We start from the raw sequence: 26,162 nt of genomic DNA on the forward strand, positions 1-26,162 counted from the left end.
CTGAAACAAGCTGTATAAATCAGACAGGCGTCACCATTCAAGAAAACACTACCGATTACATTCCATCTGATGGATACATCAAATCCAATTTCGTCCTTAATTTATCGAGATGCATAAAAAACTAAAGAGTCTTTTACTTCCAATTGAGGTAATTGAGATGCTTTCGTACGAATACGAAAATAATGTTTGTCTCGAAGATGACGAATTTAACGATTCCAGCTTGTTTTTTTTAGATAATATTGATATATTATAGAAAATAAAAAAAAAGAATAATAAGATTAGTACTACTGTATGAAGGAATTTTTCTTTTTCAACTTTTATATGCATTTGTATGGAAGAACACTGAAATCCGGTATTTTAAACTGACAGTTTTCAGGGAAAGCGTTGTCCGATTTGGTTCAAAATTGCTATATCGTATTAAAATAGCAACAAATATCAGCTCCTTAAATTTCATTAATTTATCTTTACTTTTACCAAATCGTTTCTATGGGAGCTATAGGATATAGTTTCCTGATCCGAACGATTTTCTTACTATATGTGCCTAGGATCAAATAATAACGATTGGTAAAGTTTCATGTCGATATCTCCAAAACTGACCGAGTTATTAATTAATGCCACAAAAACAGGTCAAAAACCCCATAGTGCCATGGACGGTGTTACAAATTTAACTGCAAAATTTATTGAAGCATTCTGAAGGGGAGCCCTTATCCGGCCGTCCGCTCGGCTTTGTTCTACGCACTTGCAGTGACGACTGGGAAGGGGAAGAAAAATTATACATTTCCTCGTTATTTTTATTGAAAATGAAAATTTATGGCGTCTTTAAGGCACGACACATTTCCATTTGGAACGGGGATAAGTCTCTTTTCTGAAAAATGTCTCAACTGGATGGGACCTTGGGGCTGCGGCTTCATCTATTTTTGTGCTGAAGCATTAGCTGTCACTTTCAATAACCTTCATATTCAGGGCTCCTTATCAAAGCTACCCTGCCCCGAAAGGGTATCAGTCATCAGTCACTACAGCCAGTAAATTAACTGTTAATTTTTTGGGGAATAAAACACGAGACTCTGTGTATAAATCGATCGGTTCGGCGGCATCATAAAGCAGGAATAATAGATCGTAAACATTTCCAGTCACCGGCAGTGCGTGGGCTAAGCCGCTAAGGCTTATTTTTTTTACGTCTTTTTTTAATTTCTGATAATAAAAAAATTAAATTAAAGAAATACGACGCTGACCGCGACGCCAAAACATGCAAAAATATCAAAAGAGAATGAAGTGGAAGCGTGAAGCTGGAACATGTATCGCGAGCATTCTGGGAATTCGGGGAGAATCCATGGGACAGCTTGAATCAGGAGTCCGCATGCCAGTTTGACAGTTTGCGATTCCCGAAATTAATTGGCATTTAAGGGGTTCTTTGTAGAGCTGGCGTGTGAAGCTGTATCTCGACCCAATCTTCCCAAATATGACTGGAAACCGGTTTCTGATGAGACTTATGTGGAGAATTATGCGTCTTATAGATGCCTAGATAGTGGCCAGGTAATAGTCGAGGAGCAGTTAACGTGTTTATCGGTCTCATGAGCGCCTGGAGGGCGATGGGAATGAACAGAGTCAGCCTGCAGGGAAAGTCTCCAACCAGATCATTAAATACTTCATTGCCTGTTAGAGGGACGCCCCATCCACCCACTCAAATCCACTCAACTTCCCCCGACTTCCACTGCCCCCCCAATTCCAATCACAATCCTGCTGCTGAAGAGGAAGGCGGTTGCTGAGTCAGAGGCACAGGGCTTAGCGGCTGGCCTGGTGTCCTCCGCCTGCCCCTGTCAGTCAGCTGGGAGCCCCAGTGACGGGACCACATCCCTCCGCACACCACACTTCCCGCCAGCAGGGGCCTAACTCACTCTAAAGTCTAGGGTCTCAGCCTGAGCCGCATCGCTCAAATAACATGCAAAAATCCACTTCAACGCTTTTGGCAATCCGCATTTTAATGACTTATTTTCTTGGTTCGCCTTTTGGCAACGAAATTCCGCACATGTGCCGGAGTCGGCTGGCAGTGGATCTCCGGCTCTGTGGTGCTCTGGTGGGGTCTTATAAGTAGACAACTCCCACACATGCCCCCGCCATGAAATTGTCATTTATTATTTTTTTGAAATATTCTCTCCTTTCGAGCGAGTGGTGCGGAACTCACTTAATCTAGTATTGTTTTAAAGCCGACTGCCGTCGAAAGATACACTTTTGGATCTGCACTAATGCAGTTCGCGGGCATATTGACTTTTATGGGCGAGTGGAATCCGAGCAGGCAAATGAGAAATAAATTAAAGGTCGGAGTCAGACCTGTCCGCGTGGAGGGGTGGCTATTAAGCATTTTCGAAATTAACCCTTTGCTGCCACGACTGCAGCCAGAGTTAATTTATGAGCCAACTGCCACTGCGTTTCTATCAATGCAACGCCACTAGTATCCGTGCATTTACCCTCCTGTCTATCCAGTTCGGACTTGCAGCGGACTTGCAACAGGACCGGGGCAGGATCGTGTTTGCCTGTTTGCTGATTAATTGCAAATTGCAGGGGTGTCTGCCTGGCAAACCACATTAAAAGGCACCCAAAGGTCACGAAAGGAGCTCCTTCCATCAAACCGGGCCGAGAAGCCCCCACATGCGTACTCCTAGTTTATTATTTTCAGTGGCCCCTGTACTCCCCCGTCATTTATGCAAAGTGGCGTACCAGGAGCACCCACCGTCCTTACGAGTACCAATCCACAGCCCTAAAGCGCCGTTTGCACCTTTGATGTGCGCTCCACATCGACGACAACAACACCGCCTGGCCCAGGGAGGTAGAAGGTGGATGGAGTGTAATGCTAGGAGGGAGTTGGCTCGGCACTTTCATCATTTTGGCTTTAGCCATTTGCGCTGGGGCGCCACTTTTGACCACTTGAGCAGCGAAGGGGTTGCCACCTGGCCGGCTACCGTACTCCGTGCCACGCGGCTGCCTTCTGTCCCCACCTAGTGCCCCTCTCCAGCCGGGATTCTCGCTTCAGGTCACTCAGACTACCCTGCCTGTGCTAGCTTTCGTTGCTTTTTCTGCAAAGTGTTTTCCGTTGGTTGCCACTCGCCCATCAGCCCACTCGCGCCCGTAACCACTGTCAGCCACACCTCCCGTCTCGGATCTCGGATCCGTTTGGTTTGGGTGTTTTCGCCTGTTCCTGCACCCAGACGATTAAATTGATGACTTTAAAGACTCGGTCTAGCCGAACTGGCTTAGGCGAGTGTATAGGTTCCAGACTATTTTTGGCCCACCGGATATGAGAAGGGCAATATAAACTATAGGGAAGTAATTGGAATATATCCCGAAACCCATGTACTAAACGCGCTAGGTCTTAACCGCTCTCAACGTTGATTTAACCAAAATGCCAGCCATGAAAATGTTGAAGCATTTCCTGTTATTTATCAAATAAACTAATTTCAACTACCAATTAAAAAAAGGAATTTGTAGTTTCAAATATGATAACTGCAGCACTTGAAAAGTTGTATTCCTTTCAATCTACAAAACCTTTATTATTACTAAAAAAAATAAGAAAAAAAAAAAAATTCATGAGCTATGAGTTGGTCGTTTAAAAGTTTCAAGGATTATTTATAGACGCTTTCATGTTTTCCTATTATTCAGCCAAAGCCTTTTTCTTTATATCCTTAGATTTTAGAAAAAATGCGAACAAAAATGCCGAATCATGCACCATTCGGTGACCATTCCAGCGCCCGGTCTGCCGGAGTTGGCTGCAGGAGATGGAGGAACAAAAAGTGGTAGGCGAATGCATTCATTAATAATTTATCATGCCGCACAAGCCCCAACTAAACCGAGGACAACGTACACACGCCCATGAGGGGGCTGGGAGGACAATGTAAGCAAACCGCTGCACCCGTAAAGGACGTCACAGGCAAGGAGCGTCTAGGGAAACTCGGGGTGTGGGGCGATATCATTACGTAAACGTAAAACTTCCGCCTTAGAAATTCAATTAAACTAATAAATTTTCCATTATCCTTATCGATGGCAACGAACCGCACGGAGCCGAGCTTGAAGAGTGGAGGCTGCATTGATTGTCTGTGCCCGGGATGCAGCCGGCCAGGGGCTGAGGTGGACTTGACAGAGAATTTAAATTCGTCCAAAGCAAACACAAACAAGTGGAGGAGGGCCCAGAAGGACCAGCACATGTGCAAAAATAGCAGCAGGGATAACAAAAAGCAACAATTTGCATAAATTAAAACTTAAAATAAAGCGGCAGGGAGCGCTTGTCACAGTGGGCTGGTAGTCGATAAATGGGGTAATAACGGCTGTGATTCCCCGGGCTAATCATGGACCAAGATCGTTGTTTACCGCATTATGGAATCTTATGCAAATACCACTGAGAGTGCACTTGCCCTTGGCTTTCAATATTATTTATTTAAGCCAGCATTTAAAATGGTTTCATTGGCAATAAACTATAAATGTATCAGAAAATATAATTTGTATTAACATTTCATATGCATATTAAATACAGGCCCATCAAAAAGATAAATTTTAAAACTAAATTTATTTGATTGAGAAAGGCATAGCTAGATCTGTAATATAAATTTATCTTCAATATTAAGAATCCTGAATAGGTCTTATTTCTAAGAAAACGTCTGACTTCTTTTTTGCTCTTACATACATAGAGGTTTATGTATGAGAGACCTTGTACTCGTTTCGGAGGAAAAGGAGTCACGCCTTACATGTCCGTTTAAATTTAAAGCACATTTAAGGACAAAAAATTTGCATTTTGCATGACCTCCTTGGAACAAGTGACTGGGGACGGAGTTTGGCTACTCAGAGTAAATACCACAACCAAACCCTAAAATCACAAGAGGATAGTCTGATTTTTCACTGGATACCCGCTAGGAAAGTACCCCACAGTAACATTGGACAAAGTGGATGTTATATTTTCAATAATACTAGCAGGTCGAGGTTTTCTTTTGTGTAAACAACTTAGTAAAGTAGCCCAATTTAAAATATTGGAAATATTCTTTATCAATACTAAAACCGTACTAATTTGTTAAAATTTATATAAAAAAAAAACCTCTTGTAACTATAGTTTCTTAAAAAAACGATAAGATATTCAAAATTATTCACACAAAAGACCGAATAATTTCCCCATGAATGCATTATTTTCTTATTTATTCTTACACAACACTTGAACCAGATCGAGAGGTTCTGTAAGCGTTAATTTTATTATGGAATTTCATTAATTTAGAAATGCTAAGTAATTAGGGTAGCAAGCATTTTTTAATTAAGAAACACTTTCACGGCCAACTTCTTGAGAGCTTACTTTACTCTTGGAGGCCGGCTAATGGTTCACTGACATCGACTAGACACGGAAAGTTGGAAGGACCTCGGACTCCCAGGACTCCCAGGACCCCCAGGATACCCGGGAGTAGCTCAGACTTGGAGGTCGAGAGAATCGAGGGGGCCTGCAAGAACCCTTGACTGCCCACTTTTATTTACATGTACTGCTGTTATTTTGTATTTAATTTATTTTGCAACGTTTCACGTCGTCGGAGGGCGTTTCAACTGGCCCTACCCTTGGCTTTGCCTTGGTTTATTGATTTTCAGGTCTGGGATTTTACGGACCGAGAAGACGTGGCTTAAAATTTTCCTAGGCCAGTTGTTATACACACCAAGTGAGGAAAACATTATACTATTGAAAATAATACGTATTATTGAATAAATCTCTATTCGCTTTATTTTAAATTCGTGGCACCACAAGTGACGAATAGTCTTCTTCCTTGATGATTACTTGCCAAATAAGGAAAAGAGACATTTGCATAAATACACATGTTTGTCTGAGCTGGTGCCACCGTTTTTGCACTTGAGAGAGTCAACTTCCTCTCAGAAATGTTTGAAATCAGCAAACAAGACTTAATTAAAACATCACGTAATCGCCATTGCAATCGCGATCGTCGTTGTCGTCGTCGTCATCGGATTTAGATTCAGACTCAGATTCTGAATCGGAGCCCCGGGGGGCGCCAATGTCAGATGGACGCCGGGGCCTGACATGTCCACGTACGCATGTGGTTTCCCTCTGGACAGGCCCAAGTCATGTGGTTATGAATTCAAATTGCTTCAATAGAAACCCGGCTGATTCAGCCGGCGGTGCTGTGCTGAATTTAAATAAAGAACAGTATTTGTTGCAAGTAAGCGTTCAAATCGAAACTATTGGGGTCCATAGGAGTTAATGACAAATTGCGCATCGACGAGCGGGTGAACTGAGTGACTCACTGTGAACCTGACATCTTATCATCGGTGCCATAAATAAGGCCAAGGGCCGACCACATTCGCCAAGCGCATCTGGCATTCGGGGCTCCGTTCCCGACAAAGGCACGCCGTAATTCTTTGTTGCAGTCTCAATAAATTCCATTTTACATTCGCCACTGCAACCAGGCACCCTGGTTTTGGACAATCCCAACGGGTTCGCCTGTCCCTCCCGAAATATTCTTAATGACTTGTTTGTGTGCTGGATTAAATATAAGTTATATTTTTTTGTTGCCCGGGCTTCCGCGGGGAGGGTCGATGGAACCAGTTTCGATTTGGAAGTGAGTAAACCGTATTCCAGTAAACTTGCATGGCCTTTTCAGTTGCATTCTCTAGCGATATTCAAGCAAGTCTGGCGTGCGTTCATATTGCCATTCCGAGGCAAGGCAGCCTTGGACTGCGTCCCTTGGCGGAATAATCGAATCTGGGTCAAAGTGCTTGATTGAAAGTAAATGAAGAGGGAGCAGCCAGAATTAAGTCAAATCATATTTCTTTTGAGCGGTTCTACAACGTTTTAATTAGTCGTCTCCGCCCGGGCGCTTTGACATAAGAGGGCAAAATAATTGGCTCTATGCGAAGACTCTCGATTGGATTTCATTGTGCGGCAAATGCTTCGGACGGCCAGTAAGTAAGCCCATCCAGAGCAGACTCTGCATGTCGTTTGGATCAATCAATCAGGGGATTTGGGTTAGCCAAGCTCTGGCCCAGAAATATGCCCCACATAAATCAACGGAGGCCTGCAAAAAGATTGCTCATAAAATATATGGCAAAGCCCGAATTAATTTGCAATGAAAATGTGCGAAAAGATGCAAAGTGCCGGAATTCACAGTAAAAAATTGACCAGAGCATAAGTTTAACGGTGCGGCTACGAAAAATGTTGTCAAATAAATAAAAATACGAAGCACGCAGGACCGAAACCCAAAACAGTCGGGCCTTTTGGGGTCTGAGACACACATGGGGGTGTGGGTTTTTCACCTCCCCGGCCTTAGACGTCGTCAACAGTAAACTGAGGAAAATGGCTGCTGGCTGCCAGTGGAAGGCGGAGGTGCGGTGGCAAGGAGCTGAACTTGAAAGCTGGCAGGGGATCAATATTTTATACAAAGTTCGAAAAAATCTCTTCCGAGCATGTTTATGAAAATGCAACCGGAAATCGAATGTCTGTCAGGGAGCAATTCTATGCTGCAGACACACGAGAGAGGCAGCCAGATAGGGCAGGGCTGACTGGTACCTTCCTCATTCCTATGTAAATTATGCAAATAAGTCAACACTAGGCGGGAGAATGTGTGTGAAGCTTTCTAAAATACTCCCTGGTGGACTCTAAATGAATCATATGGCAAAAGACATTTGAGAACATCATGCTTTTAGAGCAGCATCTCCCTTCGGCCCTTCTTCCGCCAGCCAATATTACGTATACGCAACGTAAGTCCAGACTCTCGGAATCCATATTGGAGAAAGTTTTGCGGCAGGGCCTGGAGAATTGTCAATTTCAGCTGCCGAATCCGACTTCTTCCGGACTCTAGTTCGGGTCTTTGCGCCTTGGCAGATGATTTTGCCGGATTTGCCTTGGAAGAAACGTTTGTCTTTCGGTTGGAGTTTAGTCAAGGAACTTTACGGCGCTTAAAGTTGTGATTCGGGCGGGAGTGTTGGGACTCACCTGCCAGGGCAGAGATAAAAAGGGGCTCGAATCCGGGCCAGAGCATGCGATAACTCAATCCAAGCCTGCCCACCTTCTAATCCCTGGACATAGGCCGACTTACATCGGGCTTAATTAACGACATAGGCGTCCTGCGGTGGAGGACTTGGCTCGACCGGAGAGAAACTTGAGCGCATAAATTAAAGCCTGAGCTGAAACTTAGGAATGCTAATGATGTCCTCCGGCCAGCCACCCCTCTTCGCCGCGTCCTACACCGGATAATAATGCTTTGCATATAATCAAGCAGCCCATGCATGACCTTCCACATTCTGGGATTCCGCTTTTCAAGTTGGATCTCCTTGGGCGGCTCACCGTGCTAATCCAACAACTTGACTGTCATTACCCCAGCATACGGACAGGGGAGCAGGAAGCCCAGAAAGCGGGGATCACTGGGAGAAGGAGGCAGAAAAAACGTTCATTTGCTCAATCGTGCACTCGAAAATGTCAATTTACATTTGCGAACTGGGTGGCGACGCACTTCCAGCAGCGGCCAACCCGGGGGCCAAGCTGGAGTCGGGGCCATCCGGACCAGCTTAAGTTGACTTTAACGCCTCAATGCATCCAACTAGAAGAGCCCGACCAAGTCGAAGGGAATCATTTCACATAAGAGAAAGTTTTTGTGTGTGTGCAACAGTGAAAAAAGGAAAACTTTTTATTAAAGTCAGCACAAATAGCTTGGACCCGTTTGGGCTTTGGGCTTGGATTTCTTCCCAGTCCAGCTCCGCCTCGCTCCCCTCACTTTGATTGAATCCCTCCACTCACGGCCTCCCACTCACGAATGTGCTTGACAATGTGGGCGTGGCCCTGGACTCCGTCTGTTGCTCTGGTCAAGTTAATTTGTATGTGTGGCCGTAAACTTTTGCAGCTTAGAGTTTCCAACACGCCTCGATGGTTGGAGGGCTGGTAAGATGATGGGCTGGAGGAATGGGGATGGATGGACGGATGAATGGATGGATGTTGCCGAAACGGACAAGTGGGTTCGGGCCGTCTCCCCTGATATCTCAAATGCCCAGTTCTGACTCCGTCCACAATGTGTGAATTTTGTTAGCTTATTGCTTTTCTATGCCGCATAATTGCTGACTTCTTTCCCACATTCGCACACATCATTGCACTGCTCCGGAAGGGACTTCGGCAGGGCCCGGGCGGGTGTGTTTGCGACGTTTTGTCCTTAAGTAAGGCGCATAAATCATCGGGGGCTGTGGCGGAGTCCCGAAATTTATGCTTGGTTGCATTTCTGAAGCTCTGTGGGGACGGAGGACCGAGGTCCGAGTGTTTGGCCAATGGGCAGGAGAGATAAGGAATGGCAGGGTGCGCGCAGCCGACCCAACCGAATCAAAAGAAAAGCTCCCGGAATCTCTGAAGGGTGCCTTCGAGATCAGAGGTGTGGGGAGGAGTCTCCAATAAACACAACAGTCGTGCTTCCGCCAGTTACACAAAGTGTTCTATGAATAGTTTCGCCCATCGTTTGGGGTAGCTAGGCAACTTCACTGAAATGGGCGCTAAGGCAACCACCGGTTGTTAGGTAAAACAAATTCGCTCCCAGCCCCAAAAGGCTGTTTCTGCAACGCGATAAAATTTAGTTTTCTCGAAGGTTTTCCAGATTGCATATCCGAGATCAATTCGCTCCAAAATGCCCTGCTTCTCTGCCTCGAACGTCCGGTTTGTCAGCGCCGACTCGCAGTTGCAGCAGAAGTGCCAAGAGCTAAGGGCCCGGGCACGAGCTCAGACGGCGGCCTATCGGCCTCCAGCGGGCGGCTTCCGGCCCTCCACCTCAGCCCCCTTGGGCTTTGCCTCCTTCAAGAGGACGACCTGCGACCAATCTGCGGCCTACGACCAAAAACAGCTGAAGCGCAATGAGCGGGAGCGGAAGCGCAACCAGGGAACCAAGCACCTAGTCCTCCGGGCCAATGAGCTACGCCGACTGAAGGACCAAGGTAAGGTGCCCACAGTGAGCGACAGGCTGCAGGAAATCGATCGTCAGGAAGAAAAGCACCGCCAGCAGCTGCAGCTGGTGGAGGAGACGCGCAGACGCTTCAAAGCCATCGACGAGGCGCGGGGACCGGCGCCCGGCGATGCCGAAGGAACCAGCTCTGAGTTGGCTGAACTACTGGAGGAAAAGGGGTCGGTGCTGAGCCGAGCATTCCTGGCCCGGCAGGAACAGGAAGAGGAGGTCAAGCAGATAAACCGCATGATTCTCGACGCCAAGTGCAAGGCTGTACGGGAAGCGCAGATCCAGGAGAAGCACATGCTGGCTAAGGCACTGCGGGAAGACGACGAGCGTCTGGCGCGCATGGTCAATCAGAGGGCCAAGCAGGCTCTGACCGCCGAGGACGAGCGGGAGCGGCTGGAGGCGGAGAAACGTAACCGGTACGCTAACGAGATCCGCCAGCAGCTAAGTGAGCGCGAAAACCGGCGTTACCTTGAGGCCAAGCGGGTTGCTGACGAGGCCAAGGACATCCGCCGTGCCACAGAGCTTCTGCGAGAGCAAGAAGAGCAGCAGCGCGCTTTTGCCCAGCTGCGCAAGCAGCGCTTTCGTGAGGAACTCCAGCGCATCCGGAACATGTCCAACGTGTTCAAGACTATGCTCAGCGAGCAGGAGCGACTGGCCGAGCTGCGCGTCACAGCCTACATGCGCGAGAAGCAGGAGAAAGAGCGCCAGCTCAAGGAAATGCAGCGCCTGGCGAAGAAGGAGTTCGAGCGGCGCCAGCAGCGGATCTTCACAGTGGCCGCGGAGGCCATGGAGACGCGGCAGGCCAACGATGAGCTGAAATATCTGAAGGACCGTGACCGGGTGGAGCGCGAGTATCGGCGGCGCGAAAAGGAGGCGGCTATTGCGAAGCGCGAGGTGGAGCAGGACCTGCTTGAGTCACGGGCTCAGCAGGCCCAGGAGATGAAGCAGCGCCTGGCCTTGGAGATCGCCCACGCAGAGGAGGAGTTCGCCAAGGTGATGGACCGCATGCGCGAGGAGGAGGAAAAGCAAAAGGCCATGGACCGACAACGCGACTCCCAGCGCCAGATCTACCGACAGGACCTGCGCCAGCAGATAAACGACAAGCAGGCTGAGCGCCGCCGACTCAGCGAGTTGGAGGCAGAGCGGGTCCAGAAGTGGCTTGACCAGGAGAAGCAGCGCGACTCCAACATTCGCCAGGTTATTGGCGCCAAGATTGCCGCCATGCGAGAGAACTGCCTGCCGGAGAAGTATCTGCGGGAGGTGGAGAAGCAGCTGAAGGGCATCCAGGGAGCCCGCAACCGCATTCGTTGATGGTTTTCATTACAACCAATTAGTCTCTGGAATTATCCTTTACGCACTGAATTTTTTAAAGAAATAGGATAAAAAAGTAAACAAAAAAACACATGTATTTTTCTTATTTAAAGAACCTGACTTCCGTTTGGTTTGAATAGTTAATGCAGAAAATAAACTTTCTCAAAGCATCTTACTCAATTTCAAGTTTTATTATTGATTTTCCTTGGATTCGTTTCCATAGACTCGTACACATAATTTCGGCTTTCAGGCTCTACAAATCAATTAAACAGTTGTTCACCCAAAAGTCTGTCTTAGTTTTGATTCGCAGAAATTTCCTGGCAGCCGCAAAGTATGCCAAGGAATTGGGAGAAGTACCTAACGGGCGAGAGAAATCAAAGAACCGTCATAATGACTAGGCGACATTGTTGCGCTCGCGGTAAAAAGGCCACCCATGTTCCTCGCTAATTTCCAACTATGTGGGCGGCTGGCATCCGCCGCCCCCACACGGCCCACTTTCCCCGCGGGCGCGCAAACGGGAGTGCGGGCGACGCACACCACAAACAATTACTGGTGGAGGGTGGAGGGGAAAACTACGGCCTCCGAGCCAGGGAAAAAGTGGTAGCCAACTTTTGGCTACAATAAAATTTTATTATGCCACACACATTCCCGGCGCACACAGGCAAACAATGGAGCTGACGAAGTTGATGCTGAAGCTGAAGACGCTACCAACAACGACGAAGTCTTGTGCATGGTTCAATTATCGTATTTCATGATTCGTTAAATTTTCGCATACGCCAAAAAATACGAAAGACATGCCCCACCACCCATTCCTTCTTTGGGCCCAGCCCCAGCATCCAGCCTCTCAGCAATCTGCGGGCAAAGAAAAGCCAGGGCGGGGAACTGGTTTTCCCTGCCAACCATTGTGACGTCTACCTAGGGAGCCAGGGGAGAGCCGACGGGACACCCGTTGCTGCCACTCGCATAAGGCTGTAATAATTCCAATAACAATAAACGTTGTCGTATTTACAAGTAGCACACACGCGCACTCACTCTGACATGAATTGATGAGAAAAGTTTTTGAGGAAATGTCAATAGAGAAGCGGAGACAAACTACGTTCACATGTGCGAGGGAGTCTGCCACAGTGGGACAGAGGGACAGTGGGACAGGGGAGCATTGGAACAGTGGATCAGACACCTGTCACCTAGGCAGCCTACAGGACATGTAAAAGCACAAATGATAGGGGCATAGATTTTATTCTCAAATAAATATTTCAACATAAAAAGGCCATTTAGCTAAAATATTTAAATTTTTTAGAAAGAGATATTTTCACATTAAAAATACAATTTTAGCTTCTTCAATTTAAATTTTTGTAAACAACAGGTATAGGGTAAAGTATAAATTAAATATAAAACCGATTAATGTTGTATCTGTCTATAAAACTTATATCCTTAGCCTATCTTAAACATACTGTTTTAGTTATACTACTATACTGCTATGCAAAAAATACACAATTATTTTATTAATTAGATCAAAGAGAGGATGTTAATTAGATCCTCAAATAAAAAAAATATTTCATTTGCCTACTACTTGCCTACTAGACTAATCGTCTACTTGGAAATATCTGTAACAGGGCTTGTAACGTAGCCCACTGTGCCTGCGCAGCATCTTTGGCATTTATAAATTTCGTGCTATGGAAAAGGTAAAAAGCCAAAAAATATCTTATAATTGAAAAAAGTAAGACGCAGATACCTTACAGAGCACTGCATTCCGCCCCAGCCCTCCCACCTGCCCGGCCCCATCGAGACGTATCTGCAAGATTGCACACAATTGTTTTGTATTAGCAAAGTGATTTCTTCTCTCGCTTCGCTTCAGTTCGGTTGGATTGTTCCTTGGGCTGCGTTCGGGGGCCGGTCGGCATCTTCGATATGTGTACTTAAAAATAAATTGCGGGCTTTAGTTTTGCGTTTTATTTCAATGGCTTTTCTTTTGTAGTTGCGGTCTGGTTTATCTGCCGCTGCCGATGCCGCAAGCCACCTCCCTCCCCCATTTCACGAGAATTCCAGATTCCAGACGAATTGTCTGAGTGGATATCGTATTTGTATCTGCTCTCGCACATTTGTATCCTCGGCATATCTAGGTGACTGGGTAATGGGACTCAATTGGGCCCTAAACTCTAGGCATCAATCGCGTCCTCATTTGCATATAAATACTTATGGCGCTGCAGGGCTGGGTCGGACCGAAAAATTGAAAATCAATATAATTGAGGAAGTCGCTTGATTGCTCTGCAGGAAACTTCCATCTGCGAATCGGATTTCTGGAGGCCACTGACAGACATGCGTTGACAGATTGAGCGCAAAAATAGGGGCTTAAAAATAGACTAATTTGGGTACAATTAGAAGGGGCAAATCAATAACGTTTGATGGGCAACATCTACCTAATGAAATAATGTGCTAAACCAGTTTTGACTTGATGAGGATGATCAAGAACGTAAAGTGTTGGCAGGCTCAGACACGATTTATCAGGCATCCTATAGTGCGGAATGAAGCTGTCGCTGGGTCCGTATGATTGATGGCCTTGGGCAGTCTTGTCCGCTTAAATAGAGCCACCAGTGCACGCACCTCCCAAAGGTGTACAGAAATTAAACCGGCGCCAATACCTCGCAGTGCCCGTCTTATCAATTAAGCTGTTCGAATCTTCGAGGAGTGTGGAACCATTTCTGCGATTATGAAATTTATAGCCGCGATTAGATACGGCCACGCTTGAGACACTCACAATTAGTCAATCCAAGGAATGTTTGTTCTGTTTTCTGCGACCAGGAATGCGTTAAAGGGGTATTATGACTGCCATTACACACTTATTTATCTGCCTATCTATCAGATAGGCGTTCCCTTATCAGGCCTTTGTTTATGTATTAAGGTTTCTATAAACTCGATAAGTTCCACGTTCCTGGAAATGTGGGCGTGGGCAGAGGGAGGTATGGTGCTACGCCGAGCCGCAAAACTTGAAAAAATTCCACCTTTTAAATCACTTGGACAACAAATATTTATTAAGCAAACACTTGGATTAAGCCTCAAAATCTGTCGGTAACCAAACATTATTAACATAAAACCAATAATAATAATAGACACGACTTAATTGATTTGTTCATAAATCTCGCGCCTCGCACGAATCCTCCACGAATGTGCGTTCCAGCTTGGCTGTACACAATCCCCTATCGGCCAGCCACTGAAAGCTGAGCAGCCGCGGGACGGCCGACAGGCGGACAGTCAGACGGCAGTCCAGTTGGCAGTCGGCATCGTTGCTAAGAGATTGTCGCAGCTGATTGGGACAGCGCTTCACGTTGGCGAGCTGCCCACTTCAAAAGCATGCGACGTGACAGCGCCATTGTTTACAAACAAAAAGCGAGGGACAGCGGGTAGCGGGTGGTTACCAGTGGGCGGTGGGCGGCGGTGGTGCAAATGGATACCAGTAGCGATACCGCTTAGATACAGCGCCTGGTGGTCCTCCTGTGTGCCTCCAAAAACGCTTTCCGAAGACGGATTCCATGATTAGCCCACTGTTTCGGCGTCCAAGCGATCCAACTCAGCCGCGGACGTTGCACAACTTCTCGCATTACATTTCGTAAATCGGCCCGGGAGGGGAGGGGTGACCAGTACCAGGTAGGGAATTTGCCTCACGCTTATCTCATTTTTCAGTTTGCTTCGATTTCTAAATGGAAAAATAGTCGAAATAGCAGCCGGCAGGCCGATAAGCCTCTCAGTCGATCCCGCCTGAGCCATTATTCCAGCTGTCTCACACGACGTGGGAGAGATCGCTCTGGGAAGGTGGCCGGGAAGCGGGCGGTTTGTACATGTCGACGTCGTCGTCGTCCTCATCCCCATCACAAGAGTCCCGGGAGTCGTGGCAGTCGTGGGAATGGTCAGACTCGTTGGAGTCCTCCGGGTCCGAGTCCCGGCTATGCAGATCATCCAGAGGAGTGCTGGTTGTCATCGAGGCGGCGTTTGCTCCCAGGAAGTGCACCTTGGCGCCAGCGTTCTTGTCCGCCATTAGTTGGTGGTGGTGGTGGTGAAGGTGGTGGCTGTAGCCGAGGGCCGACTGCCTTGGGCGGTGCCGGCGGCGAAGCAGGTCGCCCACGTAAACGGCCGTGATGGTGGCGTAAGCTAGACCCAGCAGGGCGCCAGCCAAGACGTCGCTCCAATGGTGCCAGTAGTCGGCTACCCGGCTGAGGGACACGCATAGCGCTACCATCAAAAGCACGAACTGGAGCAGGTGGCGAAGCACTCGCACTCCACCACGGCCGCGCCATGCCCCGTCCACATACAGGGCCAGCAGGAACATCGAGTAAAAGCTGAGGCTGCTGTGGGCGCTGGGGAAGCTGACGTGCAGCTCCCGGATCTGGAGAGCGGAGAGGTCGCGGTTGGAGCAGTGGAACTGCTCCACGTACAGGTCCGCGTTTTGTACGTCCGCGCAGCTGCTGCCGTCATCCAGGCGCGGTTGGCAGGCGTGGAAGAAGTGGGGCCGTAGTCGCCCCACAGCATGCTTGGCTAGCTCCGTGGTCAGGTAGGTTGCGATGAAGCCGAAGCTGAAGGTAGCCTCGGCGCGCCACAGGTTGCGCAGGTATAGCCGTGTGCGGAACCGCTTGCAGATGCGCATGATCTCCGCCACGGCCAGGAACAGCATCGGCAGCAGGAGCATCATCAGCAGCAGCATTGGCACCGTGATGGTGCACTCCCGATACGGGTAACGTATACTCAGGTCCGAGCAGAAGAATCCGCGCTTGAAGGTGTTCATCTTGGGCTGGCCGTTATCGGGGTTCACTCACTTGCCCCTTAGGTCTCCGGTTCCGAGTTTCCGACTCGGCGGATATCAGTCAAGTTTTACGCCCCGTTCTCGCCCATTCACAATTATTTATTTTCGGCTCTGTTCACAAATTGCGCACTTACTCGTTCGTCGAGATTTTGATAAAGGCACATTCCGCTCTCAACAGCACATGGTCTGGCCACCTTTGGCTTTTCTTTTATTTTGTCCCGGATTTAATATTCGCGAAGAGATTACCCGGGCAAGGATGTGTTCTTGCCGTCCGAGCGCTCGACCCTTGCCAAATTTCCGAAACCCTGCGAGACTTGCCAATCGCGAGCCGCGAACAACGAACGAACCGCTACGATCGCACTCCGTTCGATGTCTATGAGCCGCTCTGGGCCGCGCTGACGTTTTGTTTGAATCGCGACGAATGTGACTCGTTGGTGACGGTGCCTGCTTCGACGGGGCTGCACTTCGGTGATCGAAACGATTACCAGTAGTGCGCTGCAGGGGCAAGACACTGCAGTCTTTTGCCTCTTGGGCGGTGGTAGTGTTGGTGGTGCCAGTGCTACGGTCTACGGTCTTCAGATCGAATCTAAACAGACACAGCAACTAAAAAGAGCTGGGCCTCAGCGCTGAAGGTTCCCAGCACTGTGTAAATTTCGCATTGATATTGGATTTCAATGGTGCTTGTACTCCTTATCACGACCGCGCTCTTCTTAGCTCAGTCGTACGTACACTCGGAAAAAGTTCACAACGTCTTATCTAATAAAGATTTTTTTTTAATTTTTAAATTGATCATTCATGAGCTAGTAGTTACCAATAAAAAAAATACTCAACGCATAGCAAACTTTTGGGCAAAATATAATAACTCTCAATATATCCCTACAAACCCTCCCGAATTAAGTTATGAACATTTATGAATAGTAAACCTAGCAAACTAACAATAGACAGTTTTATAGAAAGCCTTACATTAAATATTAGATAATAAAAGATTGTTTGTTATAACTTACAACAAATCATCAATGATTGAATTATTTTCTAGACAGAGCTAAATATTGTATAGAACCGGTACGGGATTCCGCTTTGGACCATGCATTTTTATATTCTGATACTTTAAAGTCAGTATGCCGTATTTGCGTAGGACTTGCCGGCGAATATGTCTCTGACGACTAGACAGTGTTAATTTAGAACGCATTCACTTAAAAATGTAACTTAATCGCTGACACTAAAAAAAAAGAATTTATTTGTCGAAGACAAAAATTTGCCCAAAAATTCCTTTTTAGAAATCCACCTTTTTATCCACTTACTGGGACAAATACTAGGAAACATTATTGGGAAAAGGCATATCCCTCTCATGTACAAAAAGTCGATAGCCTTTGCAACATAAATCAATTTGCGTGTAAGGTACAGTGGACATCCTTTCGGCGCACCCCCTTTGTTTGCCGGCGCAGCACGAACGTTGCTAATGAGGAAACTATTGAATTGTTTCAAGGTTTGCTTTGCTCAGTTTGTTTAGGCTTGTTTGCTTGCGAGCTGGCATTTGCGCATAATGAAAGAGTGGCTTTCGAGTCCCTCGGATGCATTTACCAGGCAGAGGGTCGACGACGGAGGGGACCAGAGGACTGAGGAGCTCCACCAAACGCCTGCGGTCGCCTTTGGAGTAGGTCATTGCAACGTGACTCAAGACGGTTTCTGTTTTGTGGCATTTGCGTTGATGTAGGTCGTTGCTCGGGCCCAGCCTCATGCGGCAGTTTCCGTGGCAATGGAGGCGACTGCCACACTGGGCGGACTCCAATCTGGAGTCCGAGCCGAAGTCGGACCTGGGCTGCAGTGCATAAAGTGGAGCTAGTTTATGGCCACTTTGTATTTGCACTTCGAATCTGGCTTCTTTATGGAGACTTCCAACTGCTCGATTTATATTGAAATTGCTTTGCTAGCAACTATTTGCTGTTAATTTATGCTAATTTCGTAGTTGTACTGCAAGGAAATTGCTCCAAATCAGCTGGACAATGCAAAATACACCAGTGGTATGAAAATAGCGGTGCAATCATTCCGCAATTGGTGCTTTTTGGTATTGTTTTTGAGTTATTTTAAAAGATTTGAGGTTTTTAGAGATTCAACTCTAAAATAGTTGGAATATAAATATATGAATCTAAGAAAATTGAGTCCAATATGTGGTTTAAATCTAGTTGATGTTAAGATCTATAGTAGCATGTGTTACAGGGCGCACTCGCATTTCAACCTTATGTACCGATATGGGTAAGTCTTTACCAGATTTGTGCAAAGCTCTCAGAACAGTAACCGATACGCCCCTTGAACATCTCGGTCCGAATTCGTATCGAAAACAACCGCAGCACGCGCCAAAAACGGGTATTTATGATCGTCGTCGAGTGATCATTATCGTTATGACCACCATGTGGGAAGGCTGCTCGTAAGGTTTCTGGTTTTATTTGTCGGTGGCTTTACTAACTTCCAGTACAAATTTTTTATTGGCATAATTCATTAAACACGTGGATCCAGCGGATGTCCATGGATTGCACAACCGCATCCATTTGCATACGGGAACCCATTTATACGCCTTGTACTACTAGGCCCCGGACCCCCGGGCTCTGTCCGTGGGGGACAAAAATTTCTGACTCGGCAAGTCTCTGGCTTTGCGAACCTAAGAAGTACTTCCTGTGCAGACGAACCGTCAAACTGCTGAGACAAAAGATTCCAAAGTGCTTTACTTGTTACTTTGCTTTTGCTGATCTCGATCCCCGCTTGCCTCTCCCAGCTCCCTGCCAGGGGCAGGCTGATAAGGCAAGGTGTATACAACAATTAACCAGGTGGGGCGGGGGCTGATAGCGCTTCCGACGAGATAGCGACGCGGCTGCAATTGCGACGCAGTATGTAAAGGAGGAACTACTGGCGATCCGATTCGGTGACGATCCCAGTTCCAAAGTTTTTCAAGTGTTTCCCTGGGGAAGCAGTTGCCATTGACAGTGCAGATTAGCGGGGGATCTGTTGGCAATATTCAATATTCTGTTGCTGGCATTCCTCAATGGCGACACCCTCTGGTCGCTTCGCGATGGCCGACTGGGATACCCCCACAATCAGGTACACGGAATAAGGGGCGTGAGCGATTGGATCCTACTGCCCTTAGATAACTTGGATGGTGGCAGGGTTAATAACCAGTGCAGGCCATTTACGAGGGGTATTAGTGCAAAGCTTTCAAAGGTCTTTGGAACTATCAACGATGCGAGATCCACGAATTGCGCAATTAAACTCTGACTTGACTTGACTTGAATTGACTTGAATTGGTTTTAATTTCTTGCACGTGCAATGCACCCAAATCCATAAAACTTTAAACACCCACTTACAGGGGCCTAGGGGCCACTAACATTGCAAAGACGCCGAGGTTTCTATACCGTTGCAATAACCGTCGTACTGGAAACCAGGTATACACATTCTTGGAAAAATTTAAAATAATAGGGAAACAATATCTTAAACATATCGAAGGGAACTAATATTAAAAAATATAAACATTATAATGTAAACATTTATAAGATAATTCATTAGGATTGGTTGGACAGGTGTTTTGATTTAAGTAGTTAAAATGTAAGACTCATATTATTTTAAATTGGGACTATTTCTGGAAGCAATATCTGAAAAATCCGTGAAACTCAATTAGGATTTTCAAAAAAATGTATTTTTGTTTCTAAGATTATATATTCAATTCATAACAAAATGTCACATTTAATTTGGAACAAGAACATTCTTCATGTTTCTTAAAAAAAAAACGTGATTGTTTATTTTTCTGTCAGTTTTAATTTTTCTTTTCATGTCGAATTGCTACAAAGTATGTTATTCTCAAAAAAGTGTTTGGGAAGTCGGTGATCCCTATTTATCGAAAATGAATTAACTGGTCGGATTAACTAATTAACTAATTTTTTTTTTGATATATTGGTAATGAACAGAATGAATGCATTAGCTTATTAACCCAAAAACGAAGCTTTGTTTTTTTAATTGCCAATTTTGTCATAAATGAACATTTTTTTTATTTTAATCTTTCATAGATTACAGTTATATATTTCTGAAAAAATTCAATAAAAATGTTTGTATTTTAGATATTTAACAAGAATGGAAAGCTAACTTCGGGCGAAGCCGAAGTTTATATACCCTTGCAGTTAAAACCGGATATATATCGCAAACATTGGATATAGTTGGCCGATCTTTATGGGAATATATAATCCAATTTATTACAATACAAAGTCTAAAAAAAGTCCCAAACTTCTATTTTCAAAAATACGAAAGTTGATATTTTTACCACAATACCATTTCCGATCTTTCAGTTATGTGGCAGCTATAAGACAGAGTCGGCCGATCCGAAATTTGATAGGTCGAATCAACTGACCAAAAATATAATCTGTACCAAGTTCCAGCTTTCTATCTTCAAAAACACGAAAGTTGGGACATTTCCGATCGTTCAGTTATATGGCAGTCGGCCGAAATTTGGCATGTCGTACTATTTTGCTAAAAATAGCTCTCACCTAAAATTTGAACTCTCTAACTTTAGAAACACCAAAGTTATACCATTTCCGATCAATCAGTTATATGGCAGCTATTGGATATAGTCGGGTCGTTCCGACTTATATACTGCGTGCAAAGGAAAGAAGGGTGTGTGCAAAGTTTCAAGACGATAGCTTTAAAACTGAGAACTAGTTCGCGTAGAAGCAGACAGACGGACGGACAGACGGACATGCTCATATCAACTCAGGAGGTGATCCTGATCAAGAATATATATACTTTATAGGGTCGGAGATGTCTCCTTCCCTGCGTTGCACACTTTTGACCAAAATTATAATACCCTCTGCAAGGGTATAAAAACGACAGAAACTTTATCACTACAAATGCCCTTCTATTGTGAACATTTTTCACTTTATCTACATAAGTGGTGAAAAGGAATATTTTTAAAAAATCGGCATGATATTTATTTCTTTAAAGAAGCTTTTACTTTTACGTTAAAGTTCGAAAGAAAAATCTAAAAATGCATGCTACATGTATCCTCCTTTAATATAACTAAAACTTAATAGTTAAAACTTTGATGACTTAATAGTTCTTACTTAACTAAATGTAACAAAAAATTAAAATTTTATAATTCTTTTCTTACATATAATAGTGGAACGTTTCTTTTTATAATTTTAATGATTGAATAATTGGATAATAAACATACATATTTCACACCAATTTAATGGTCCCTCGATCCCCAAGAATAATGACTGAATTATAGCCGAAACTAGATGTTAATTTCGGCAGTTAACGAGCCACATCGCATCCCACTTTTGCCCGCTCCAGCCCTGGCTGCTAGCCGTTTCAATTAGCAGAGCAATAAAAATAAACTGCGGAAAGACAGTTCCCAACCAAAACCAGTTTCCGTGGATCTCGCGCGATCTCCCCAAAACCCACCGAGGGACGGAGCTTAAAGCTCGTCACCAAAGGCGTCACCAAGGTGCCCGCAAGTGGTAGCCCGAGGAATGCAATTGGGAAGCTGCGCAGTCACCTCGCGGTAGTGGATCAGGTGCGCACTCCCCTGCTCCCCGGCTCACCGATCACGGTCGCTTTAGTGTTGGATGAGTCACTGAATGAGAAATCCCTAAAAGTGAAAATTCCCAACGATGACTGCAGCCGAAGATGCGCTTGCAGCGAGCAATTAAGCAGCCGCAAGCCGAATTATCACACATGAGTGCTGCCCACGGGGCTGCCTCTTTTGCGGCGTTCCGCTCGCTGCCCGCCGCAAAATTATGCACACGCACCCCAGAAAGCGCAGAAAGTGCACTCCGAAGCGAAAGGCGAGAACCTCGGGTGCGAAACCAGTTTTCATCTGCCGGGCTCCGGCTCTCTTCTGGGAAAGCCTTATCTGGGTTGGACTTTTGGTAAGTGTTTTCTCCAGTTTTCTTATGAGCAATCCGTGAAACCAGTTGCCCAACATGTTGTCCGTTCGCGGAGGTGGAAGCACTCTCCGCATGTTTGTTTTTATTTTTTGCGGTTATTGTTTATGAAATATGAGCTTCTCGGGAGTTTGCATTTCTGGTAACTGCAACGGGAGATGTTCTGGATTCCGTTTATCAACGCACCTAGAAGCTCAACGGCTTTGTTTATCAATTGCTTAGGGTTTCTCGGATTGTGGGCACAATAAGAAGCGTTTTTGTAATTAATCAGAAAAATCAAACATTCAACAAAGGCCTGCGGTTCGGGGGTGGGAGCCGTGTGGAAGCTCCGACGTAGCCACGGCAACAAAAATAACAAGACGTGGCTACCAGGAGGTAGTGGGGAACGTGGCTGGGAAGAGCACGCACCCGATTGAGACTGGCGGGCCGCATAGCGATGCGAAGAAAGAGAACGGCAGCTGAGAGAGAGCGGGCCCAGTCTGAAATCACGGCCAGGTTGGGCGACTCACCGCCAGCCTCGCTGGACTGGTGAAGCGCGGATTGGCAGTCGCGCCGAGTCGTCGTTGGTGGCACTACTGTTTCGCGGAAGCTGAATCCGGCATGTCGAAGTACACGAAGCTGGCCCGCGGGTTCTGCGACCTGCTGATCTGGGCGGCCCTCAGTGGGGCCAGCCTGCTACTGCACAAGTTGGTGCGCCCCTTCCGGCGGGGCTTCTTCTGCGGGGACGAATCCCTGGGCTACCCCATGCGTGATAGCACCATTGGTCATGAGCTGGTCATCGGCCTAGTTCTCGGAGTGCCCACAGCCGTGATAGCCGTGGTGGAGCTCTTCAAGCAGCTTCCAGGTAGCCGTCCGACCCAGCGCCTGGCCCAGTTGTACCGACAGGCGATCTGCTACCTATTTGGCCTGGCTATGTGCACCTTCGCCACGATGCTTTCAAAGCTCTGCATCGGGCGGCTGCGGCCCCACTTCTTCGCTGTGTGCCAGCCCATGTTGCCGGACGGAAGCGGATGCCAGGACGCCCAGAATGCTGGACGGTACATCGATGCCTTCACGTGCAGCAACGCCAACATGTCGGACTTCGCCTTCAAGCAGCTTAACCAATCCTTCCCCAGCGGTCACGCCAGCCTGATGATGTACGCCATGCTCTACCTGGCCATCTACCTGCAGGTGGCGCTCAGCACTCGGGTCTCTAAGCTGCTGAAGCACCTGTTGCAGTTCCTCTTTGTCATGTTTGGCTGGTACGTCTCCCTGACCCGGATCACTGACTACTATCACCACTGGAGCGACGTTATGGCAGGAGCGGCACTGGGCGTTGTGTTCGCATGGCTCACGGCGGTGTTTGTGACCGATCTGTTTGCCAACAGGCGCTGGGCCAAGAATGGTTACTCGGCCAACACCCTGCGAAAGCCCCAGGTGTCGCCCAAGAGCTCCTCCAAATCCCAGGCCGGAGGAGCCGCTGCTGCGGGGGCCCCAGGAGCGGCCCAGGGCGTGCCTCCCGCTCTGCCGGCCTACACGTTTGGAACGCTGCCGTACTTGGCGGCGCACCCCGCACAGGCGCAGGCGCAATACGCTCAAACGTATCACAACTACGGCTATGTGCCCTGAGCAAAATATAGATTAGCGAAATTAAGCTTGCAGAACCTCATGTAGACACTGGAACAAAGATTTGCACAAATTCCTGTTTTGTTTGTATTCTAGAGAAATAAATATATGTATTATCACACAAGCTATCGAGGGAGATTGATTAATGACGCGCATAAAACTTGCAAAAAAACTGACTGAGAAGAAAGCGATGCCAGCAGCTTCGGAGAGCATATTTCGGATATTTTCGAAAGTTGTAAAACTTAACGATTTCGGCATGGATTCATAGCATGTCAGTCATGAGTGGACATCGGACTTTCCGCAATATGAAACATCTTTGCTTCGAATCCATGAGTATTCATTATTCATTACTTTTACGTTCACTCATTTCTCAGATACATTGTTTTTCATTTAAAATATATTTCATCTTCAAGATGAATACTACCCACCGTTCAGCCAGTACCAATTATTAGGGGAAGCCAAGTCTTACCTGCAAATAGAAAGAAAAAATGTTTGGTTAGAAGGTTCAGTCGACACATTCCGTAGAACTTGCGAAAGAGTTATTATTACAGACGGGCTTTGATTTAAGCCCCAAATAGGTTGCAAACATTTACAGTTACAGGTGCCTTTCCGCAGAAAGAAAGAACAAGTTGGGCGGACCACTTCTTGGTGGAATCCAGCTTTAGAAAATAGGAATAAATTATCGAGACCTTTGCATATTTGAGTAACCGATGATGGCTGGGACCAGCGCCTAGATCAGATGGAAAAGCGAGACAAAGGTTCGTAAAACGAGTTTGTGTAGCAACGCTCAATACGACCTGGTCGATGGAAATGCAAATTAGTACTGACCGTGGGGAGAGGGAGCCTGACTCCACTAGCCCAGAGGTTAGTGTCAAAATGTGCGGCAATCCGAATACTCGTCTTCTCTCTCGGTTGGTCATCGACTTTCTCATCCTCCTGGGGATCTTCGGCGTGGCCCTGGTGCTGCTGCCCCAAAAGCTTCCCACTGCCCAGCGGGGCTTTCACTGCAGCGACCTGAGTCTGCAGTACCCTTATCACCAGCCTTGGCTGACCAAGGTCCATCTCACCATCGCAGTGGTGGTCCTCCCAGCGTCCTTCATTCTCGTAGTCGAGATGGTCAGAGCCGCCTTTGTGCCGGAAACAACGGAGCTGAAGCAGCGCTTTGTCTTCGTGGGAGCCCGAATTCCTAGCTTCATCAGCGAGTGCTACAAGACAGTGGGAGTGTATCTATTCGGCCTGGGTCTAGCCCTACTTGCGATCCGGGTGACCAAGCACTCCACAGGGCGTTTGCGACCCTACTTCTTCGACGTCTGCCAGCCCACGTGGGGCGAGGAGGGCGATGGCAAGTGCCTCGGGACTGCCGGGGGAAACTCTTCTTCCTACATTGAGAAATTCGACTGCACGGAGTTCGCGACTCCGGCTGATCTAGTCTCCATTGTGCGCCACTCCTTTCCCAGCGGATTCGTGACCACCACCATCTATGCCATGGTTTTTCTGATATTCTACGCCCAGGCTCGGATGTTCGCCCCGTGGATGCGGTTCCTCCGTGCCACTCTGCAGATGGCTTGTGCGTCTCTAGCTCTTGGCGTCTGCTGGGAGCGCATCTCAACATACCAGAACCATTTGTCAGATGTAGCGGCGGGGGCTGCTCTCGGCGTGTTTCTGGCGTTCTTCGGTGCCGTCGTGGTGGCTGGCCTGTTTACGGAGGTGCGGGTGAAGCGGCGCCAGTGGCCCAGGAACGAACAGATCTATGGCTATGCAGGGTACTATAATAGAGCTACATATGGATACTGAATGAACTTACCAAGCTTTTGCTAAAATAAATTATTTAAGCTAATACTTTTTCGTCATTTCACCTTGGACTATCCCAATACATGACAACAACAATATAATTGTTAAACTGGAATGAATATTGACTGATCCTACATATTACCGTTTAATCGAAAATATTTTCGGAGCTTAAGTTAATAATTAGGTTATTAGGTTTTCGAAAACTACTTTTTTTCCAAAAGAAGTTTGAGATGTAAAAAAAACCTTTTCTCTAACCCGCCATTACATTTTTGCGAAGTCAAAAGACTATTCGATATTAGTAACTAATTGGAAAATTCTTTATAAGCTATGGAAGAAAATAACAAACATAGGATGTATCTCATTGACGCACGATCCGTAGATAGAAAAGCTTTCAGATGCGGTTAGCCGATACCCTCACCCTACTCTGATTAGCGGAAGCACAAACCACCTGTTGCGATCCCCTTCGGTTGATTGGGTTCGGAATATCTGCTACTTATGTAGTTCTATAAACGCACGTTGATAAAAATATTTTAAATTTATAAACTAAAAATTATATGAAAAACATTTTAAAAAATTCCTAGCAAAATTCTAAAGATGCAAGAGAATCTCTGGAAAATTATGGCTAAAACATCTGTGCGAAATTCGCTCTGGTTTTTACGAGAAGCCTTTCCTTTAGAAACTCCTTTTCCGTGATGATTCCAAGCGGACCCGACCCGAATTGTTTGGTAAACAAGTGCCCTGCGTCTGTAGAGTGAGTGCCCAGCGTCGATTTCCTAAGGGCTCCCA

The 26,162-nt window shown here is 46.6% G+C and overlaps 5 protein-coding genes across 5 annotated transcripts in view; 4 read left to right on the top strand and 1 right to left on the bottom strand.

Annotated features, from left to right (window-relative positions):
- The window catches only part of LOC108131632 (putative phosphatidate phosphatase), a 59,931-nt gene that overhangs the window by 30,874 nt on the left and 2,895 nt on the right, over window positions 1–26,162 (top strand). The gene's annotated exons all lie outside the window — the stretch shown is intronic.
- On the top strand, window positions 6,330–11,394 carry LOC108131631 (cilia- and flagella-associated protein 45). The gene is made up of 2 exons (XM_017250608.3): window positions 6,330–6,590; window positions 6,646–11,394. The coding sequence occupies exon 2, from the start codon at window positions 9,633–9,635 to the stop codon at window positions 11,262–11,264; it is 1,632 nt and encodes a 543-aa protein (XP_017106097.2). The 5' UTR covers window positions 6,330–6,590; window positions 6,646–9,632; the 3' UTR covers window positions 11,265–11,394.
- Window positions 14,265–16,761, bottom strand: laza (lazaro). Its single transcript, XM_017250612.3, has one exon. It carries the CDS (start codon window positions 16,036–16,038, stop codon window positions 15,040–15,042), a length of 999 nt encoding a protein of 332 aa, XP_017106101.2. The 5' UTR covers window positions 16,039–16,761; the 3' UTR covers window positions 14,265–15,039.
- LOC108131633 (putative phosphatidate phosphatase) lies at window positions 22,514–23,709 on the top strand. The gene has a single exon (XM_017250611.3). The coding sequence runs from the start codon at window positions 22,581–22,583 to the stop codon at window positions 23,586–23,588; it is 1,008 nt and encodes a 335-aa protein (XP_017106100.2). The 5' UTR covers window positions 22,514–22,580; the 3' UTR covers window positions 23,589–23,709.
- LOC108131635 (putative phosphatidate phosphatase) lies at window positions 24,462–25,398 on the top strand. Its single transcript, XM_017250614.3, has one exon. It carries the CDS (start codon window positions 24,462–24,464, stop codon window positions 25,377–25,379), a length of 918 nt encoding a protein of 305 aa, XP_017106103.2. The 3' UTR covers window positions 25,380–25,398.

This window comes from Drosophila bipectinata, chromosome 3L, assembly GCF_030179905.1.
Source record: "Drosophila bipectinata strain 14024-0381.07 chromosome 3L, DbipHiC1v2, whole genome shotgun sequence".
NCBI classification, from domain to species: Eukaryota; Metazoa; Arthropoda; class Insecta; order Diptera; family Drosophilidae; genus Drosophila; species Drosophila bipectinata.

Bases quoted from the DNA above. Each gene is read 5' to 3' on its own strand.
- LOC108131631 (XM_017250608.3), top strand. From the start codon at position 9,633: ATGCCCTGCTTCTCTGCCTCGAACGTCCGGTTTGTCAGCGCCGACTCG.
- laza (XM_017250612.3), bottom strand. From the start codon at position 16,038: ATGAACACCTTCAAGCGCGGATTCTTCTGCTCGGACCTGAGTATACGT.
- LOC108131633 (XM_017250611.3), top strand. From the start codon at position 22,581: ATGTCGAAGTACACGAAGCTGGCCCGCGGGTTCTGCGACCTGCTGATC.
- LOC108131635 (XM_017250614.3), top strand. From the start codon at position 24,462: ATGTGCGGCAATCCGAATACTCGTCTTCTCTCTCGGTTGGTCATCGAC.